This window comes from Notothenia rossii, assembly GCF_949606895.1.
Source record: "Notothenia rossii genome assembly, chromosome: 3".
NCBI classification, from domain to species: domain Eukaryota; kingdom Metazoa; phylum Chordata; class Actinopteri; order Perciformes; family Nototheniidae; genus Notothenia; species Notothenia rossii.
The window spans coordinates 88,903,978-88,919,578 of NC_136901.1; the positions used below are offsets into that span (position 1 = coordinate 88,903,978).

At 42.7% G+C, this 15,601-nt stretch overlaps 1 protein-coding gene across 2 annotated transcripts in view; it reads left to right on the forward strand.

The window, feature by feature from the left end:
- The first annotated feature begins 6,117 nt into the window (after positions 1-6,117).
- Positions 6,118-15,601, forward strand: part of fat4 (FAT atypical cadherin 4) — a 110,544-nt gene continuing 101,060 nt past the window's right edge. The window contains exon 1 of one of the 2 annotated variants that reach the window (XM_079671913.1): positions 6,118-11,712. In XM_079671913.1, coding sequence (XP_079528039.1) covers positions 6,610-11,712 — 5,103 coding nt within the window. In that variant the 5' untranslated portion in view covers positions 6,118-6,609. The remainder of the gene's footprint in view (positions 11,713-15,601) is intronic. The other variant, XM_079671912.1, reaches the window with a different exon arrangement.

A 15,601-nucleotide genomic window follows, 5' to 3' on the forward strand; every position in this document is an offset into this window, starting at 1 on the left:
TACAATATGTTGATAGATTTTACGAGTAGGCTCTGCGTTCTTGCACTGAGTTGTGAGGAAACAGACTTTGATGGTCTGATCTTATTGAGGGGATTTCACATTTCTATCTGACATCTGCCTGCCTGGCCCTCGCTCGGTTATCATTTTATTGTCCTCATAAAGTTGTTTTGCATGCAGCCCTCTGCAAAGCTTCAGAGGAGTGACTTCCAGGCAAACATTAATTACAGAAAAACTACTCAGTTGATGCAAGATGGATTTACAACACAGTGCAGTCTCAACACTTCTTCCTATAAATCCAAACACATCATATATTTGATCATAAAGTTGTGGTAAAAATAACTCTTCTGTTTGCAACTTGCTTTCACTGTAGTTACTGACTAGTTCTCTTTTGCAGTTTTGATAATGATATCTCTATAAGAGAGCATTTCAAAGTACATTTATGGTAGTTAGAAACAAACAAACCATTGGACTCCTTTGTTAACTTCAGGAACATAGTGACATCACTGTGTAAAACTCACGCTTCAATTGGCTAGCAATCCAACACAGTGTAAGTGATTGGGTTAAGGGGCGGGACATCTCTAAGCGGTTGACCAATCACAACAGAACCGGCCAGCTAACCAATCAGAGCAGACTGAGCTCTGGTTTCAGACAGATGCTGAAAAGAGGTGCTGCAGCACAGGCAGTATGAGAACAATAAAGAGCTTTTTGAACATTGAACCATGGAGACATGTCCCAGTAGAGACACTACATACTGATATACACCTGAACATCAGCAGGAGAGGACTCTTTAAAGTAGAGACACTACATACTGATATACACCTGAACATCAGCAGGAGAGGACTCTTTAAAGTAGAGACACTACATACTGATATACACCTGAACATCAGCAGGAGAGGACTCTTTAAAGTAGAGACACTACATACTGATATACACCTGAACATCAGCAGGAGAGGACTCTTTAAAGTAGAGACACTACATACTGATATACACCTGAACATCAGCAGGAGAGGACTCTTTAAAGTAGAGACACTACATACTGATATACACCTGAACATCAGCAGGAGAGGACTCTTTAAAGTAGAGAAACTACATACTGATATACACCTGAACATCAGCAGGAGAGGACTCTTTAAAGTAGAGACAATACATACTGATATACACCTGAACATCAGCAGGAGAGGACTCTTTAAAGTAGAGACACTACATACTGATATACACCTGAACATCAGCAGGAGAGGACTCTTTAAAGTAGAGACACTACATACTGATATACACCTGCACATCAGCAGGAGAGAACTCTTTAAAGTAGAGACACTACATACTGATATACACCTGCACATCAGCAGGAGAGAACTCTTTAAAGTAGAGACACTACATACTGATATACACCTGAACATCAGCAGGAGAGGACTCTTTAAAGTGGAGACACTACATGCTGATATACACCTGAACATCAGCAGTAGAGGACTCTTTAAAGTAGAGACACTACATACTGATATACACCTGAACATCAGCAGGAGAGGACTCTTTAAAGTAGAGACACTACATACTGATATACACCTGAACATCAGCAAGAGAGAACTCTTTAAAGTAGAGACACTACATACTGATATACACCTGAACATCAGCAGGAGAGGACTCTTTAAAGTAGAGACACTACATACTGATATACAGCTGAACATCAGCAGGAGAGGACTCTTTAAAGTAGAGAAACTACATACTGATATACACCTGAACATCAGCAGGAGAGGACTCTTTAAAGTAGAACAACTACATACTGATATACACCTGAACACCAGCAGGAGAGGACTCTTTAAAGTAGAGACACTACATACTGATATACACCTGAACATCAGCAGGAGAGGACTCTTTAAAGTAGAGACACTACATACTGATATACACCTGAACATCAGCAGGAGAGGACTCTCTAAAGTAGAGACACTACATACTGATATACACCTGCACATCAGCAGGAGAGGACTCTCTAAAGTAGAGACACTACATACTGATATACACCTGAACATCAGCAGGAGAGGACTCTTTAAAGCAGAGACACTACATACTGATATACACCTGAACATCAGCAGGAGAGGACTCTTTAAAGTAGAGACACTACATACTGATATACACCTGAACATCAGCAGGAGAGGACTCTTTAAAGTAGAGACACTACATACTGATATACACCTGAACATCAGCAGGAGAGGACTCTTTAAAGTAGAGACACTACATACTGATATACACCTGAACATCAGCAGGAGAGAACTCTTTAAAGTAGAGACACTACATACTGATATACACCTGAACATCAGCAGGAGAGGACTCTTTAAAGTAGAGACACTACATACTGATATACACCTGAACATCAGCAGGAGAGGACTCTTTAAAGTAGAGACACTACATACTGATATACACCTGAACATCAGCTGGAGAGGACTCTCTAAAGTAGAGACACTACATACTGATATACACCTGAACATCAGCAGGAGAGGACTCTTTAAAGTAGAGACACTACATACTGATATACACCTGAACATCAGCAGGAGAGGACTCTCTAAAGTAGAGACACTACATACTGATATACACCTGAACATCAGCAGGAGAGGACTATTTAAAGTAGAGACACTACATACTGATATACACCTGAACATCAGCAGGAGAGAACTCTTTAAAGTAGAGACACTACATACTGATATACACCTGAACATCAGCAGGAGAGGACTCTTTAAAGTAGAGACACTACATACTGATATACACCTGAACATCAGCAGGAGAGGACTCTTTAAAGTAGAGACACTACATACTGATATACACCTGAACATCAGCAAGAGAGAACTCTTTAAAGTAGAGACACTACATACTGATATACACCTGAACATCAGCAGGAGAGGACTCTTTAAAGTAGAGACACTACATACTGATATACACCTGAACATCAGCAGGAGAGGACTCTTTAAAGTAGAGAAACTACATACTGATATACACCTGAACATCAGCAGGAGAGGACTCTTTACAGTAGAGAAACTACATACTGATATACACCTAAACATCAGCAGGAGAGAACTCTTTAAAGTAGAGACACTACATACTGATATACACCTGAACATCAGCAGGAGAGGACTCTTTAAAGTAGAGACACTACATACTGATATACACCTGAACATCAGCAGGAGAGGACTCTTTAAAGTATAGAAACTACATACTGATATACACCTGAACATCAGCAGGAGAGGACTCTTTAAAGCAGAGACACTACATACTGATATACACCTGAACATCAGCAGGAGAGGACTCTTTAAAGTAGAGACACTACATTCTGATAAACACCTGAAGATGATCATAATAGGGCCCCTTTAAACATAGGCACACATAAAGAAAGGACATGTCTGTGTATACAGTAGTTGACTTATCAGCAAGATGGGGAACCAAAGGGAAAGCTCCTAGAAGAGAGATGGTATATCCTCTTGGGAGCATGAAACTGCACTTTAAAATATCACAAATTCATCATGGTGGCATTTAAATGTTTGTATTGTTATATCTGGCTCATTACTTCACACAAACCTATTTTGATTACACCGCTTTCTTTTGGTATATCGTATCCTCAAAACACTTCCTCAGCATACTTCAAAAGGCTCAAAATAAAACAGGTGATATCAAATGATTCTGGTTTATTATGATCTCTGTAATCCAGTGATTGATGATACTTTCCTTTGTGGTGTCTCCTGACAGAAAACAAACCATTTCACTTCTTGGATCTGGAACTAACATACAAGAGAAATAAAAGTATCATGTAGCTGGATGGGATTTTACAAATAATGCTGGCAACGTTATTAATAGCCTGAGAATGGTAGCTGTGTTAATCATGAACCTGCAATTCTGTCAGAAGAAAGTGCCTTATCTTCCTGCCAATGTTATCTGACCCAGACAAATCTGTGTCTTTTATAGAAAATGTAGTTTCTAGTCCATACCCATCTTTCATCTCCTTATATAGTGATATTATTACAATGCAAACAATTCAAATTCAATTCAAGCATTTCCTTTTCTTTATTTAATGTCATTCCTTAAATTGAGCAATTCAAATTTGAACTGACATAATTCGATTTCAGTTCAATCTGACACTTAATTTGGCCCATAATCAGATCAACATCTCGTCCACGTCAGAATTAAAGCTGGTATCAGTGACAGCACGTGAGAGCATCAGTCAGCATAAGGGAATTACCTCAAACAGAACAACAACTGGATATTTATATCAAAAGCATCCTGAGAACTTGTGGCTTAGCCGGTGTAATCAGGTTAGCAAAGCATCTCCTGTTGGGCAGTAATCTGCTCTGATGCCCTGTCTGCTTCCCAAACATTGAGTCTGCGTCAGACTGCTCCGTTCCTGCCCGCTCTCTAATTCAATTACTTTAGTTGACTCATGTCCTACTTAACGTCCAGGCAGCCAACGGCCTGATTATGGAAGCCACAAATTGTCAAATAGCAAAACTGAATAAACATTTATGTCCCTCAAAACTGGCAGGGTTGTAATTATGCCTTGTAATGTTATTTCACAGGACGGACGGAGTTCACTTCCCAGATCATCGACGTGGAAATTCAAACATTTCCTCATTCTGCAATTAGACTTTGCAATGAACTCTTTTGACCAACGTTATCCCTTATGTTTGTGGAAATTGTTGATGCCTTGAATTCCACATGATCAAGCCTTTCATCACGTTGTAATCAATGAACACAGATTAAGACTCACATGTAAGCATATTGCTAAAATTAAAGTTTTTTTGTTTTTTAAAATAATAAGAGTATGCAGCTCAACATCTCTGTGCATGAGGCAGGAATGGATGATATTAATGCGTTTAGATAAGTAAAAACATTTACATTATGGAAGCTATTTTTAATAAATTCAAGAGTTTGCATGACTAGATTTGTTGTACAAAACTTACAGTGTAAATACATTTTTTTTTCTTACCAATTTGGTATTTGTATCTTCCCAACACTTGATTTAGTTCCTGCAAATAACTGTGCTGTGTATTAAAATTGCACTTGTGTGGTAAGACAATGAATGAATTAGCTTTCATATTTAGAGTGGTCATTTTATGTTATTCTGCCATGTTAACCAAGTCAAGGCTATGATGTTTGTGCAGAGAAAACAGTGATACTCTCTGGGATATAAAGGTAGATCTGGTTATATCTCGATTTTATTATTTGCAGTTATGTTTACCATCCCCATTTGAAGTGAGGTTTAGTTTAGTTTTGTCTGTAGAAACAATACTAACAGAAAGATCATAGGCTACTGTCAATAAAGACACAGTTAGTCTTGTCTCATAACTTTTTTTTACCATCCTTGTAAATGTTTACATGGTCAATGGCTCCTAAATAAGTTTAAATGTCTGCCCCCTGTTCAATACAAATTTCAGTGTATTATGGCTTGAAGTCCCATCGTTTGGCCACTAGATGGAGCTACATACCCATACATACGAAGCTCACTGCCTCTTCCATTATGCAATTATCTCTCTGGCTATGAACTCTGCAAATACAATTAAGCTTATTAGACACCTAATTATGATTCATAAATGTGTCTTATAACAGCATTTGGCTCCTAAATCACAAAAGAGATATATACGTGTCTTAAACAGAAGACAATAAGCTTCAGTGTACAATCTACAATGCATATCAAATCAGATTACCCCCCAAAATTAGACCATGTTAATTAAATAAATTGTTATTTCTACAGGAAATTGTAGCACAAATAATTAAGTAAATATTTAATTAGTTTTTTTGTAGACTTAATCATAATGTATGATATTGTAAGGTTAACATGGTACTCAAACATTATTTTCAAAGCAACCTTTCACAGTTTATACAAATATATCCTCATTTTATGCTTAGTATAATAATATATCATACAATCTGCATTTACCTATTTTTTCTCAGAGAAACTTCCATATCCTGAATTCATTAACACAATTGTAACTCACATTATTATAGTAAAGGGACTGTAAGGCTCGGGGCATCGTTACCTGTCTGTTTTGATTGACACCCTCTCCTACATAGGGGATAACGGGTTGCCTGCACAATGGAGGGGAAGGCGGTGAGGGGGCGGGAGGAGCTGCGCTATCCAATGGGATCAGGGATGGGAGGGAGTTCGAGGAACTCCAGCTTTGTCCTAACTTACTGGGACTCCTGAGCACAATATGACTGAAGCGCCTGCACCGTTATTCCACGGGACGGTGCGTAGGCTCAGCCGCTCACTTGCGCCCTAACTCTGGATACACTTTTTTCCACGCATTTCCAAGGAGCCAGGAACTTATGTTTTGTTTTGTCTTTCAAGGGAATAGTCAGATTCCGTTTTGAAAATGCTTTTTTTTGCGGAGTTGAATTGAAACTTCCCTGATCTGCAGGAATCATTCTCTCCCCATTCAGAGGGTTTTGTTGCATTGGATAAAACAACACTTCTGGAGTACTTTGGAACACTGTGGAAGGAGTCGCTGCTGTGTTTCCCATTGAGTTTTCTTTCACGTTTGCTGGAATATAAATGCCTTTGTGACTCCTCGGTAAAGTTGATGCATCATAGGCATGGACTCTGTCTGAGAAAGGTGGACTGCCTCTCTGACCATGGCGCTCACAGGTAGGGGATTTGGCCGGTTCCATTTGATTTTACTCCTGTTATGGACTCTCTCGCAGTACTCAGTATCCAGCCAAGTCCGACAAGAGTTCCAGGTCCTGGAGGAGCAGCCCATCGGCACCTACGTGGGCACGATAGAGACCAAGCCCAGCTTCACGTACCGCTTCAGCGAGAACCACAAACTTTTTGCAATTAACGGAACCACCGGAGTCATTTACACCTCCTCGGTGATTGACAGGGAGATTTTGCAAAGTGATGTCATCAACGTCGTGGTGCTGTCCAGTCAGCCCACCTACCCCACTGAGGTCAGGATAGTAGTTGTGGATATTAATGACAACTCCCCTGTGTTTCCAGACGAGTCTATTGTGGTGTCTTTTAAGGAGGACGCCAGCAGTGGCAGACAAGTGATCCTGGACACTGCTACAGACTCAGACATTGGAAGTAACGGAGTTGATCACACCACGTACAAAATAGTGAAAGGCAACGAGCAGAGGAAATTCCGCCTGGATATTACAGTCAATCCTAGTGGAGAGGGAGCATTCTTGCACCTGGTTTCCACTGGAGGCTTGGACAGGGAAGTTTCTCCCTTCTACCAGCTCCTGGTTGAAGTGGAGGACAAAGGAGACCCAAAAAAGTTTGGTTACCTGCAAGTAAACGTCACTATTCAAGATATAAATGACAACCCCCCTATTTTTGATCAAGATCAGTATCAAACCAGTGTCTATGAGGATGCAGCAGTAGGTTCTAGTGTCCTGCAGATTACAGCATCAGATCAGGATGAGGGAGCTAATTCTGAAATCAGGTACTTTTTAGATGAAGGGACACCTTTTCAAATTGACCCCAAAGCTGGTACTATTATTATAAAAGAGAGTTTGAATTATGAGAGTAAGAAAGAGTACTCCCTCACTATCCATGCAGTTGACAACGGTGTGCCCTCTCTGTCAGGCAGGACAGAAGCCACTATTAAACTTGTAGATGTAAATGATAATGACCCAGTGGTGAAGTTTAGGTATTTTCCCACAACTTCTAAATTTGCCTCCGTTGATGAAAATGCACAGATTGGCACAGTTGTTGCTTTGCTCACTGTTTCAGATTCCGACTCCCCCACAGCTAATGGCAACATATCTGTTTCAATCTTAGGAGGCAACGAGCAGAGACACTTTGAAGTGCACACGTCTCCTGTGCCCAATTTAAGTCTGATCAAAGTGGCCAGTGTGTTAGACAGAGAGAGAATTTCCTCATACAACCTGACTGTGTCTGTGTCGGACAATGGCAGGCCTATTGCTCGCTCCTCTTTTGCAAGTCTGGTTATTTTTGTGAATGATATCAACGATCACCCCCCTATATTCCAGGAAACGCTGTATAGAGTAGATATCAGTGAAGACATACCAAAAGGGAGCTACATTAAAGGGGTTTCTGCAACAGATGGTGACTCTGGGCAGAATGCCAACCTGCGCTACTCCCTGGTGTCTGGAAACGCTTTGGGCTGGTTCTCCATCAGTGAAAACAGTGGTCTGGTTACCAGTGCCGCTTTGTTGGATAGGGAAATAGCATCTGAAATTGTGCTCAACATTAGTGCCAAAGACCAGGGGCTACAGCCCAAAATGTCATACACTAAACTCATAGTCAACATCACTGATGTGAATGACCAAGTGCCCACATTTACACAGAGCACATATCACGTCTCCCTGGTGGAGCACGCTCCTGCCGGCACTGAGCTGGTGGTGCTGTCTGCATCAGATGACGACGTCGGGGCTAATGGAACTATCCGGTTCTCATTTGATGCAGAGACTCCAGCCAGTGTCCAGGAGCTGTTTCGCCTGGATGCCGTGTCAGGGCGATTAAGCACAGCCGCTGAGCTAGACAGGGAAGATAAGGCCTCGTACTTACTCCACATCCACGCAGCAGACGCAGGCAGCCCTCCTCTGCACTCTTTAGGAAGGGTCAATATCACGCTGAGGGATATCAATGACAATAGGCCAGTTTTCTACCCCGTGCAGTATTTTGCCAATGTGAAAGAGAACGAGCCCTCGGGTTCTTTTGTGACCACCGTTTTAGCCACAGACCCCGATTTGGGTCGAAATGGCACGCTCAAATATATCATTTCAGCTGGAGATGCTTCCAAATTCCGTATTAATAGCAACACGGGAAAAATTAGCACCCTTGTGTCCCTGGATAGAGAGGAGAAAACGGCATACCAGCTGCAGGTGACAGCTGCAGATGGTAGCGGCCTGCGCTCAGACACTCAGGCCATAGTCACTGTTACTGTCATCGACACACAGGATAACCCACCAGTCTTTAGTCAGAACGTGTATAGTTTTGTCATGTTTGAAAATGTTGGCATTGGGACAGTTATAGGGACCGTGTCAGCCACCACTGTGGATTTAAACACAAACATTTCATATTTAATCACCTCAGGGGACCAGAGGGGGCTTTTTGCTGTAAACAGTGCAGGTCAGATCACAGCTTCGAGCCAGATAGACAGAGAGGAGCAGGGTTTCTATCAGCTTAAAGTTGTAGCCAGAGCTGGGGAGATCACAGGAGAGGCCTTTGTTAACATCACCGTGAAGGACTTAAATGATAATGCCCCTCATTTTATTCACGCCGTGGAGCATGTGAGTGCGGTGGAAAACTGGAGCACAGGTCATGTCATATTCCAGGCCAAAGCTTCAGATCCTGATGAAGGCACGAACGGCGTGGTGGCTTACAGCCTCAAACAAAACCCCAAAGGCCTGTTTCATATTCATGAGAAGCACGGCCTCATCACGCTGACCGGGCCGCTGGAGGTCACCACAAGCTCTTACGAGGTCGAGGTCATCGCCTCAGACATAGGGGTCCCCCAGCACACCTCCAGCCTCATCCTCATCGTCAGCGTTTATGACGTCAACGACAACTCGCCTGTGTTTGACCAGCTTTCATATGAGGTCATCATCCTGGAGTCTGAGCCTGTCAACAGCCGCTTTTTCAAAGTGGAGGCCACCGACAAAGACTCTGGACTAAATGGGGAGATTATGTATGACATCGCCGGTGGCAACACAGGTGATGTGTTTGGCATTTTTCCAGACGGGCAGCTGTACATCAAAGCAGAGCTGGACAGAGAGATACAGGACAGATATAACTTAGTGGTGTTGGCCAAAGACCGGGCTGTGGAGCCGCTAAGTGCTACTGTGAATGTCAGCATCATTCTCGATGATGTAAACGATAACCGTCCGCTTTTTAACAGCACTAATTATGTGTTTCATTTTGAGGAAGAGCAGAAGAGGGGGTCGCTTGCTGGGCATGTTTTCGCCGAGGATAAAGACTATGGCCCCAACAGTGAGGTCAGATATACATTTGAGACTCCGCAGCCCAACTTTGAGCTGAACGCCATCACAGGGGAGTTGACCAGCACTTTGCAGTTTGATCGTGAGTTGCTCATGAGGCAAAGAGGCGCCGCAGTTTTCAGCTTTGTGGTCGTCTCATCAGACCAGGGTCTCCCAAAGCCCCTCAGAGACCAGGCCAAAGTGCAAGTTTACATTCAAGACATCAACGACAACCCGCCTAAATTCACCAAAGACATTTACCAGGCCTCCATCTCAGAGTCAGCCCCGAACATGACACAACTGCTGCGGGTCTCGGCCTCCGATGTAGATGAGAACAAGAATGGACTGGTTCATTATTACATCTCTGAGGGTAACGAGGAAGGACAGTTTACTATTGATAGCAGCACTGGACAGGTCACTTTAATAGGGAAGCTGGACTATGAATCTACTTTTTCCTATTCATTGAAAATTATGGCTGTTGATGATGGAGCTGTGCCTCTGTCCTCTTCTTGTATGCTCAGTATCAGCATCCTGGATGAGAATGACAACTCCCCCTCCTTCCCTAAATCCTCCGTGTCTGTGGACGTCCTGGAGAACATGAGAATTGGGGAGCTGGTGGCCTCAGTGACCGCCACTGATGCAGATTCTGGTCAAAATGCAGACATAACTTACACCATCACAGCCACAAACAACCATGGCACTTTCAGCATCAGCCCCAACACTGGCAGCATCTTTTTAGTTAAAAAGCTGGACTTTGAAACTCAGTCATTTTACAAACTCAACATCACAGCAAAGGACAATGGCAGACCTCCCCGCTCTTCATCCATTCCTGTGGTCATTCAAGTACGGGATTTTAACGACAACCCTCCCGTATTTACCCCTGGTGACATTTTCAAATCAATCGCTGAAAATCTTCCGCTCTCAGCCTCAGTCATGACAATAGCAGCTCATGACACGGACGCGGACATAAACGGCGAGCTGGAATACTCCATTGTTCAGCAGATTCCCCGGGGAGGCCACTTCAGGATTGATTCGAACACCGGGCTCATATACACCAGCCGAGAAATCGACAGGGAGTTCTCAAATCTGTTTGAGCTCACCATCAAAGCCACCGACAAAGCAGTTCCAGTTGAATTCCGCCGCTTTGCCCTGAAAAATGTCACCATATGGGTCACAGACTTAAACGATAACATTCCAACTTTCATATCGCAGAATGCTCTCGTGGCAGAGCCCAATATCGTTACTGGATCCATCCTTACAACCGTTTTGGCCTTTGACCCCGATGAAGGGTCAAACGGAGAGGTGGAGTACGAGCTCTTGGAAGGGGACTCTGACACTTTCATCATGGACAGGTACAGTGGAGATATTCGCCTGGCCTCCCAGCTGGTACAGTCCCGACTCATGTACATCCTCACAGTGTCGGCCACCGACCATGGCAGCAGCCGCAAGACCTCCAGAACTGATCTGACCATCATCCTTCAGGGGCTGGATGGGCCTGTTTTCTCCCAGCCCAAATACATCACTATCCTGAAAGAGGGCCAGCCGCCGGGCACCAACGTCATCTCCCTGGGCGCCTCAAGTCCTCGTGGATCAGCGACCAAAGTGGAGTATTTCATAGTGGCAGTTCGTAGTGAAGGAAAAGCAGTGGGACGCCTTTTCACCATCGGCCGCCACACTGGAGTGATACAGACGGCTGCAGAGCTGGACCGAGAACAAGGCTCCGACCTCTACATGGTGGATGTGTACGCCATCGAGACTGACGCCAGCCAGCCCAGAACACAGCGTGCTGAGGTTAGTACACTGCTGACTTTTCTATTCTCTACAGGTACTGGAAAGCCACCTTATATGTTGCTATATTGGTCTATTTGATCTGTTTGGCAGCGAGAGGGCATGAACTCACTTACTGGCATTTGTTATAGACATTTGGATGGAATAAGTTAAATGAGATCAAGGTTTAAAGCGGAAAAAATTGGGAGGGAAACTTTCCAAGTCACACATAAAACCGAGCCACCTATTGCATTTGTCTCCTCATTAATGAAATTCCTTTTGTATGCATGTCTCTGCATTATATTAAATCTTAATTTTCTTGGACGTGAGTAAGAAGGCCTTGTTCTTTGGCACGATAAATGTGTTGTCCCTTTTCCAAAAAACATACTAGCCTTTACAATTCATCTTGAGTGTGTCTCTTTTAATATTTGAGAAGTCTTGGAGAGGAAAGGGAGTGTTGCATGTCTTCTACACAAGCGCCTCTCTAGCTCTCATGAACTGAAATGTTCTTATCAGCGGATTTTAACTGCTCAAATCAAAGAAAGGACCATTATTTAATTTCCCCACTGTAGACATCAATTATTCAGATCTGCTGTTTCAGGTTCAAGGCCCACGATGGGCTCCCCAGTGTCTGAAATGGAAATGAAAAGAAGAGTAATTCATAAGGTCTGTGGGTGCAGGTATGCCTCAACAGTGCCAATATTACTTTGAGCCCTTGAGCCTGGGGCTGTTGTGGCACTCGGGTGGTCTTGGGGTACCTTTATACCACCGGGAACTGCTCCACAGGCAATAAGTGACCATTACAATTGGGTGACCTCTTAAGACTCTGTGAAAAGACGCTGAGGGCAGAGAGAGTGAAACTTAAGCTGTCCACTGAGTTTGTATTATGTGATGCACTTTTTTTAGGCTTTCCTTGAGTTAAATTCTCTGAAGTGTAATGCAGGAAACATAGATCCAGTTTTGGGTGGTTAAGGCCTAGCCGCCAGTCAAATGAAAAACAAATGTGAGATATATGTCTTGGAAATATTAGCCAGGAATTTAAATGTGTTTAAAACAAACTTTATGACACACACAATGCATGTAAATTAGACTTTTATGAATGAAAAATAATAGATTTTAGATGTTTGTCCTTACCTGAAATGTGTTTCTGTTACAGCATCTCGTTTTTAAAAGTTTAAGATATCTTTGGCGGTTGTTAGTGAGGCCTTTTTTTTTTACTTAAATGTAATACGGCAATCGGTCATCTGGAGACAACTCACACATTATTGAAATTGAGGATTACTTGGCAAAATCGTGTTAGCTAAGTTAACTTTAAGGTTTGCTTGGGCCAAATGGGAATATCAAATGTTCTCTCACTCTGCCTGCAGCAAAGATGGCAATCTGTTTCCCTGCAGACTCTACTGTTGGGCTAATGAGAGAATACAGTGCTTCAGTGCTCCGTTCCCAAACCTTAAATTTAAGATTGGTTTCGTGCTAAGCTTGAACTTTCTCACCCCTCGGAGAGATGACTTTACCACACCACCTGGCTGAGTATTCAGTCCCTCCAGTTTGAGAAGCGTGAGATCTAATAACTTGGAGGAATTCAAATGACCTTCCACGTTTGGAAGTGTGGGCTGTTTTTTTTATGCTGAAATGCAACAGCCAGTTTTTTTTTTTAATATAGTTTCTATTTTAGTTTTCAATGTAGTGGCTGTTGTTTTAGGAGTAGTAAATGAGCAAGTTATATTCATACTATTTGTATGTCCTCTGTCAATGAGATCTCAAAGGACTGTGTGGTAGAATAGTGTAAACCTTCAGACTTAGACTAATGTTTTTCCAGTGCAGTGTTTACACACCAGATACCCGGTAGCAACTGGGGGATTATTTTCACCCCTGGGGTTGTGACCCTTTCCCATTCTCCATTTCCCATTCTCCCCATTGATTGGATGCATGAGGGGAAAGTTGGCATTTTTTCTTCTTCTATGTGCCATGTGTGATATTTTAGAAACACTAAAACAAAGAGAATTTGGTTGGACATGGTTTATCGACGGTCCTGATCTTAAACAATTCAAGACCCTGCTGGGCCTGCAGTGGAAATAGTGGAAAGAGTTTTTTTTTTCCTGAGCCTGGCTTCTCAGAAAGTTTCATTGTCAGTGATTGTTTATTAGATCTGTCATTGCAGTGCTGTCAAGCAGGGGTTCTCAACCCCCGGGCCATGGAGGTGTTACTGCTGGGCCGCGGAAGAGTTTATCGTAATATTTGCAGAATTATAAATATATAAAAATTGGCAAAAGAGAAGAGTCTGTTAACCAGTCTGCCTTGATCTATGAATTAACGTCCGGGACTCTCACAGTATCTGCTGCCCACTGCTGTTTTATAGAAGGAAAACCTCCTTCACTTGATGAAATGGCTGCAGCATCAGGTGGCAGCGGGACGTGTAACTCCGCCTCTGAGAAGTGCAGCACCAGAGCGCCGAGAGCTGTGCCTTTTTACTGCCTTCACTGTAAAGGACATTTGCCTCACATCTGGGTCATACTGTGTACAGCAAGATGTGCAATGGGCAATTATTTTAGCAAACCAGTGGTCCTGCTTAGCCTTACAGAAGTTTACATAATCATATTTGGCTGTTCACTTCAAGTGTCAGTTTGGTATGTCGTGCAAATGACGTCATTACCCAGAAATCTTTGTGTTTCTTCCTCTTAATAGCTGATACAGACAAAGATGCTGAGAAAAAAAAGTCTCTTGGCAGCAAATGCATCCATTGTTGGGGAATCCAGATTCCATTCATTGTGTTCAGGAGGATGTTTTTTTTATTTCACTCCAAGTTTTGAAGCAGCACATCTTCCAATGTCGACGTTTAGAGGTGGGAGAAGCATTGCCCTCCGTATATCACACAGAATAAATCCACACTGAATCACCTACGACAGGAGCCTCTCCACGAGCTGACATTTTCAGTATCAGTTACTTTTTTCTGGCCCCAGCTTCATCAGCGATGTGAAGGCAGGTTTTTCCAATCAGCTGTTTAAGGACAAACACCTGCACAGCAGTGATTATGAACAGAAGGGCAATGTGCTAGAAAAGCTATTAGCCTACTATAGAGTTGCATTGATTTCCATGAGGAATGGTCTTTAGTTGCCAATGTTACTAGAAAAGCATTTGCAAAGCTTAAAGTGAGACAGCTTTTGTATGATATGGAAGTCCTAAAAGCATTTCTCACAAGAAAAACTGCATTTGAGAACAAAACCGAAACATGGTGACTCTAGGAACGATTTTAACAGTTATATATATATCCAATATTTATACCAATAGTTTTCATAGCCTCAGTTTGTATCAGACACATATTTTTGCCAAAAAATACGTAAAGGCATTTCTTTTTATGTTTGGTTTCTTGAGATCTAAAGAGCAGCACAATTTAGATGTCAGTATATGTTTATGGCTTGTGTTTTAATCTATGTACAAAAGTGAAAGTAATTGCTGCCAAATGTTTAAGTGCCACATTTCAAAACCTGTTTTCTATCCAAAAGATGGTTCATAGCGGAAAGAACGAGAGAAAGAAATACAACCCTGTGATAAGAAATACATCACAGAGGACACGTAGAAGAAAGAAGCTTGACTTTCTTGTCCTCTTGATATGCCGCCTCACATTCAAACCCCGGCCGCGGCCCCTATGGACTGCTACCACTGTTTTCTTACACTCACTGTGAATCAAAATGAAGTGCTGTTATTTTGCGGAGAGGCCCTCAAGTGCCACATCAGTCCTTGCCCCCTCCTCTTAAAGGCATTGTTCCCCTGCTAGAAAGTAAACACAGTCGGAGTGTTCAACAGGCCTTCCTTTGTTTTGCCTTCGCAGATAAAGTGTTGCGCTGCCCCGGCCGTGGATCGGGGGGCTTTTTGTTATTTTTTTGTCTATGCCAGCGTCTTGCCTTGGCAGATT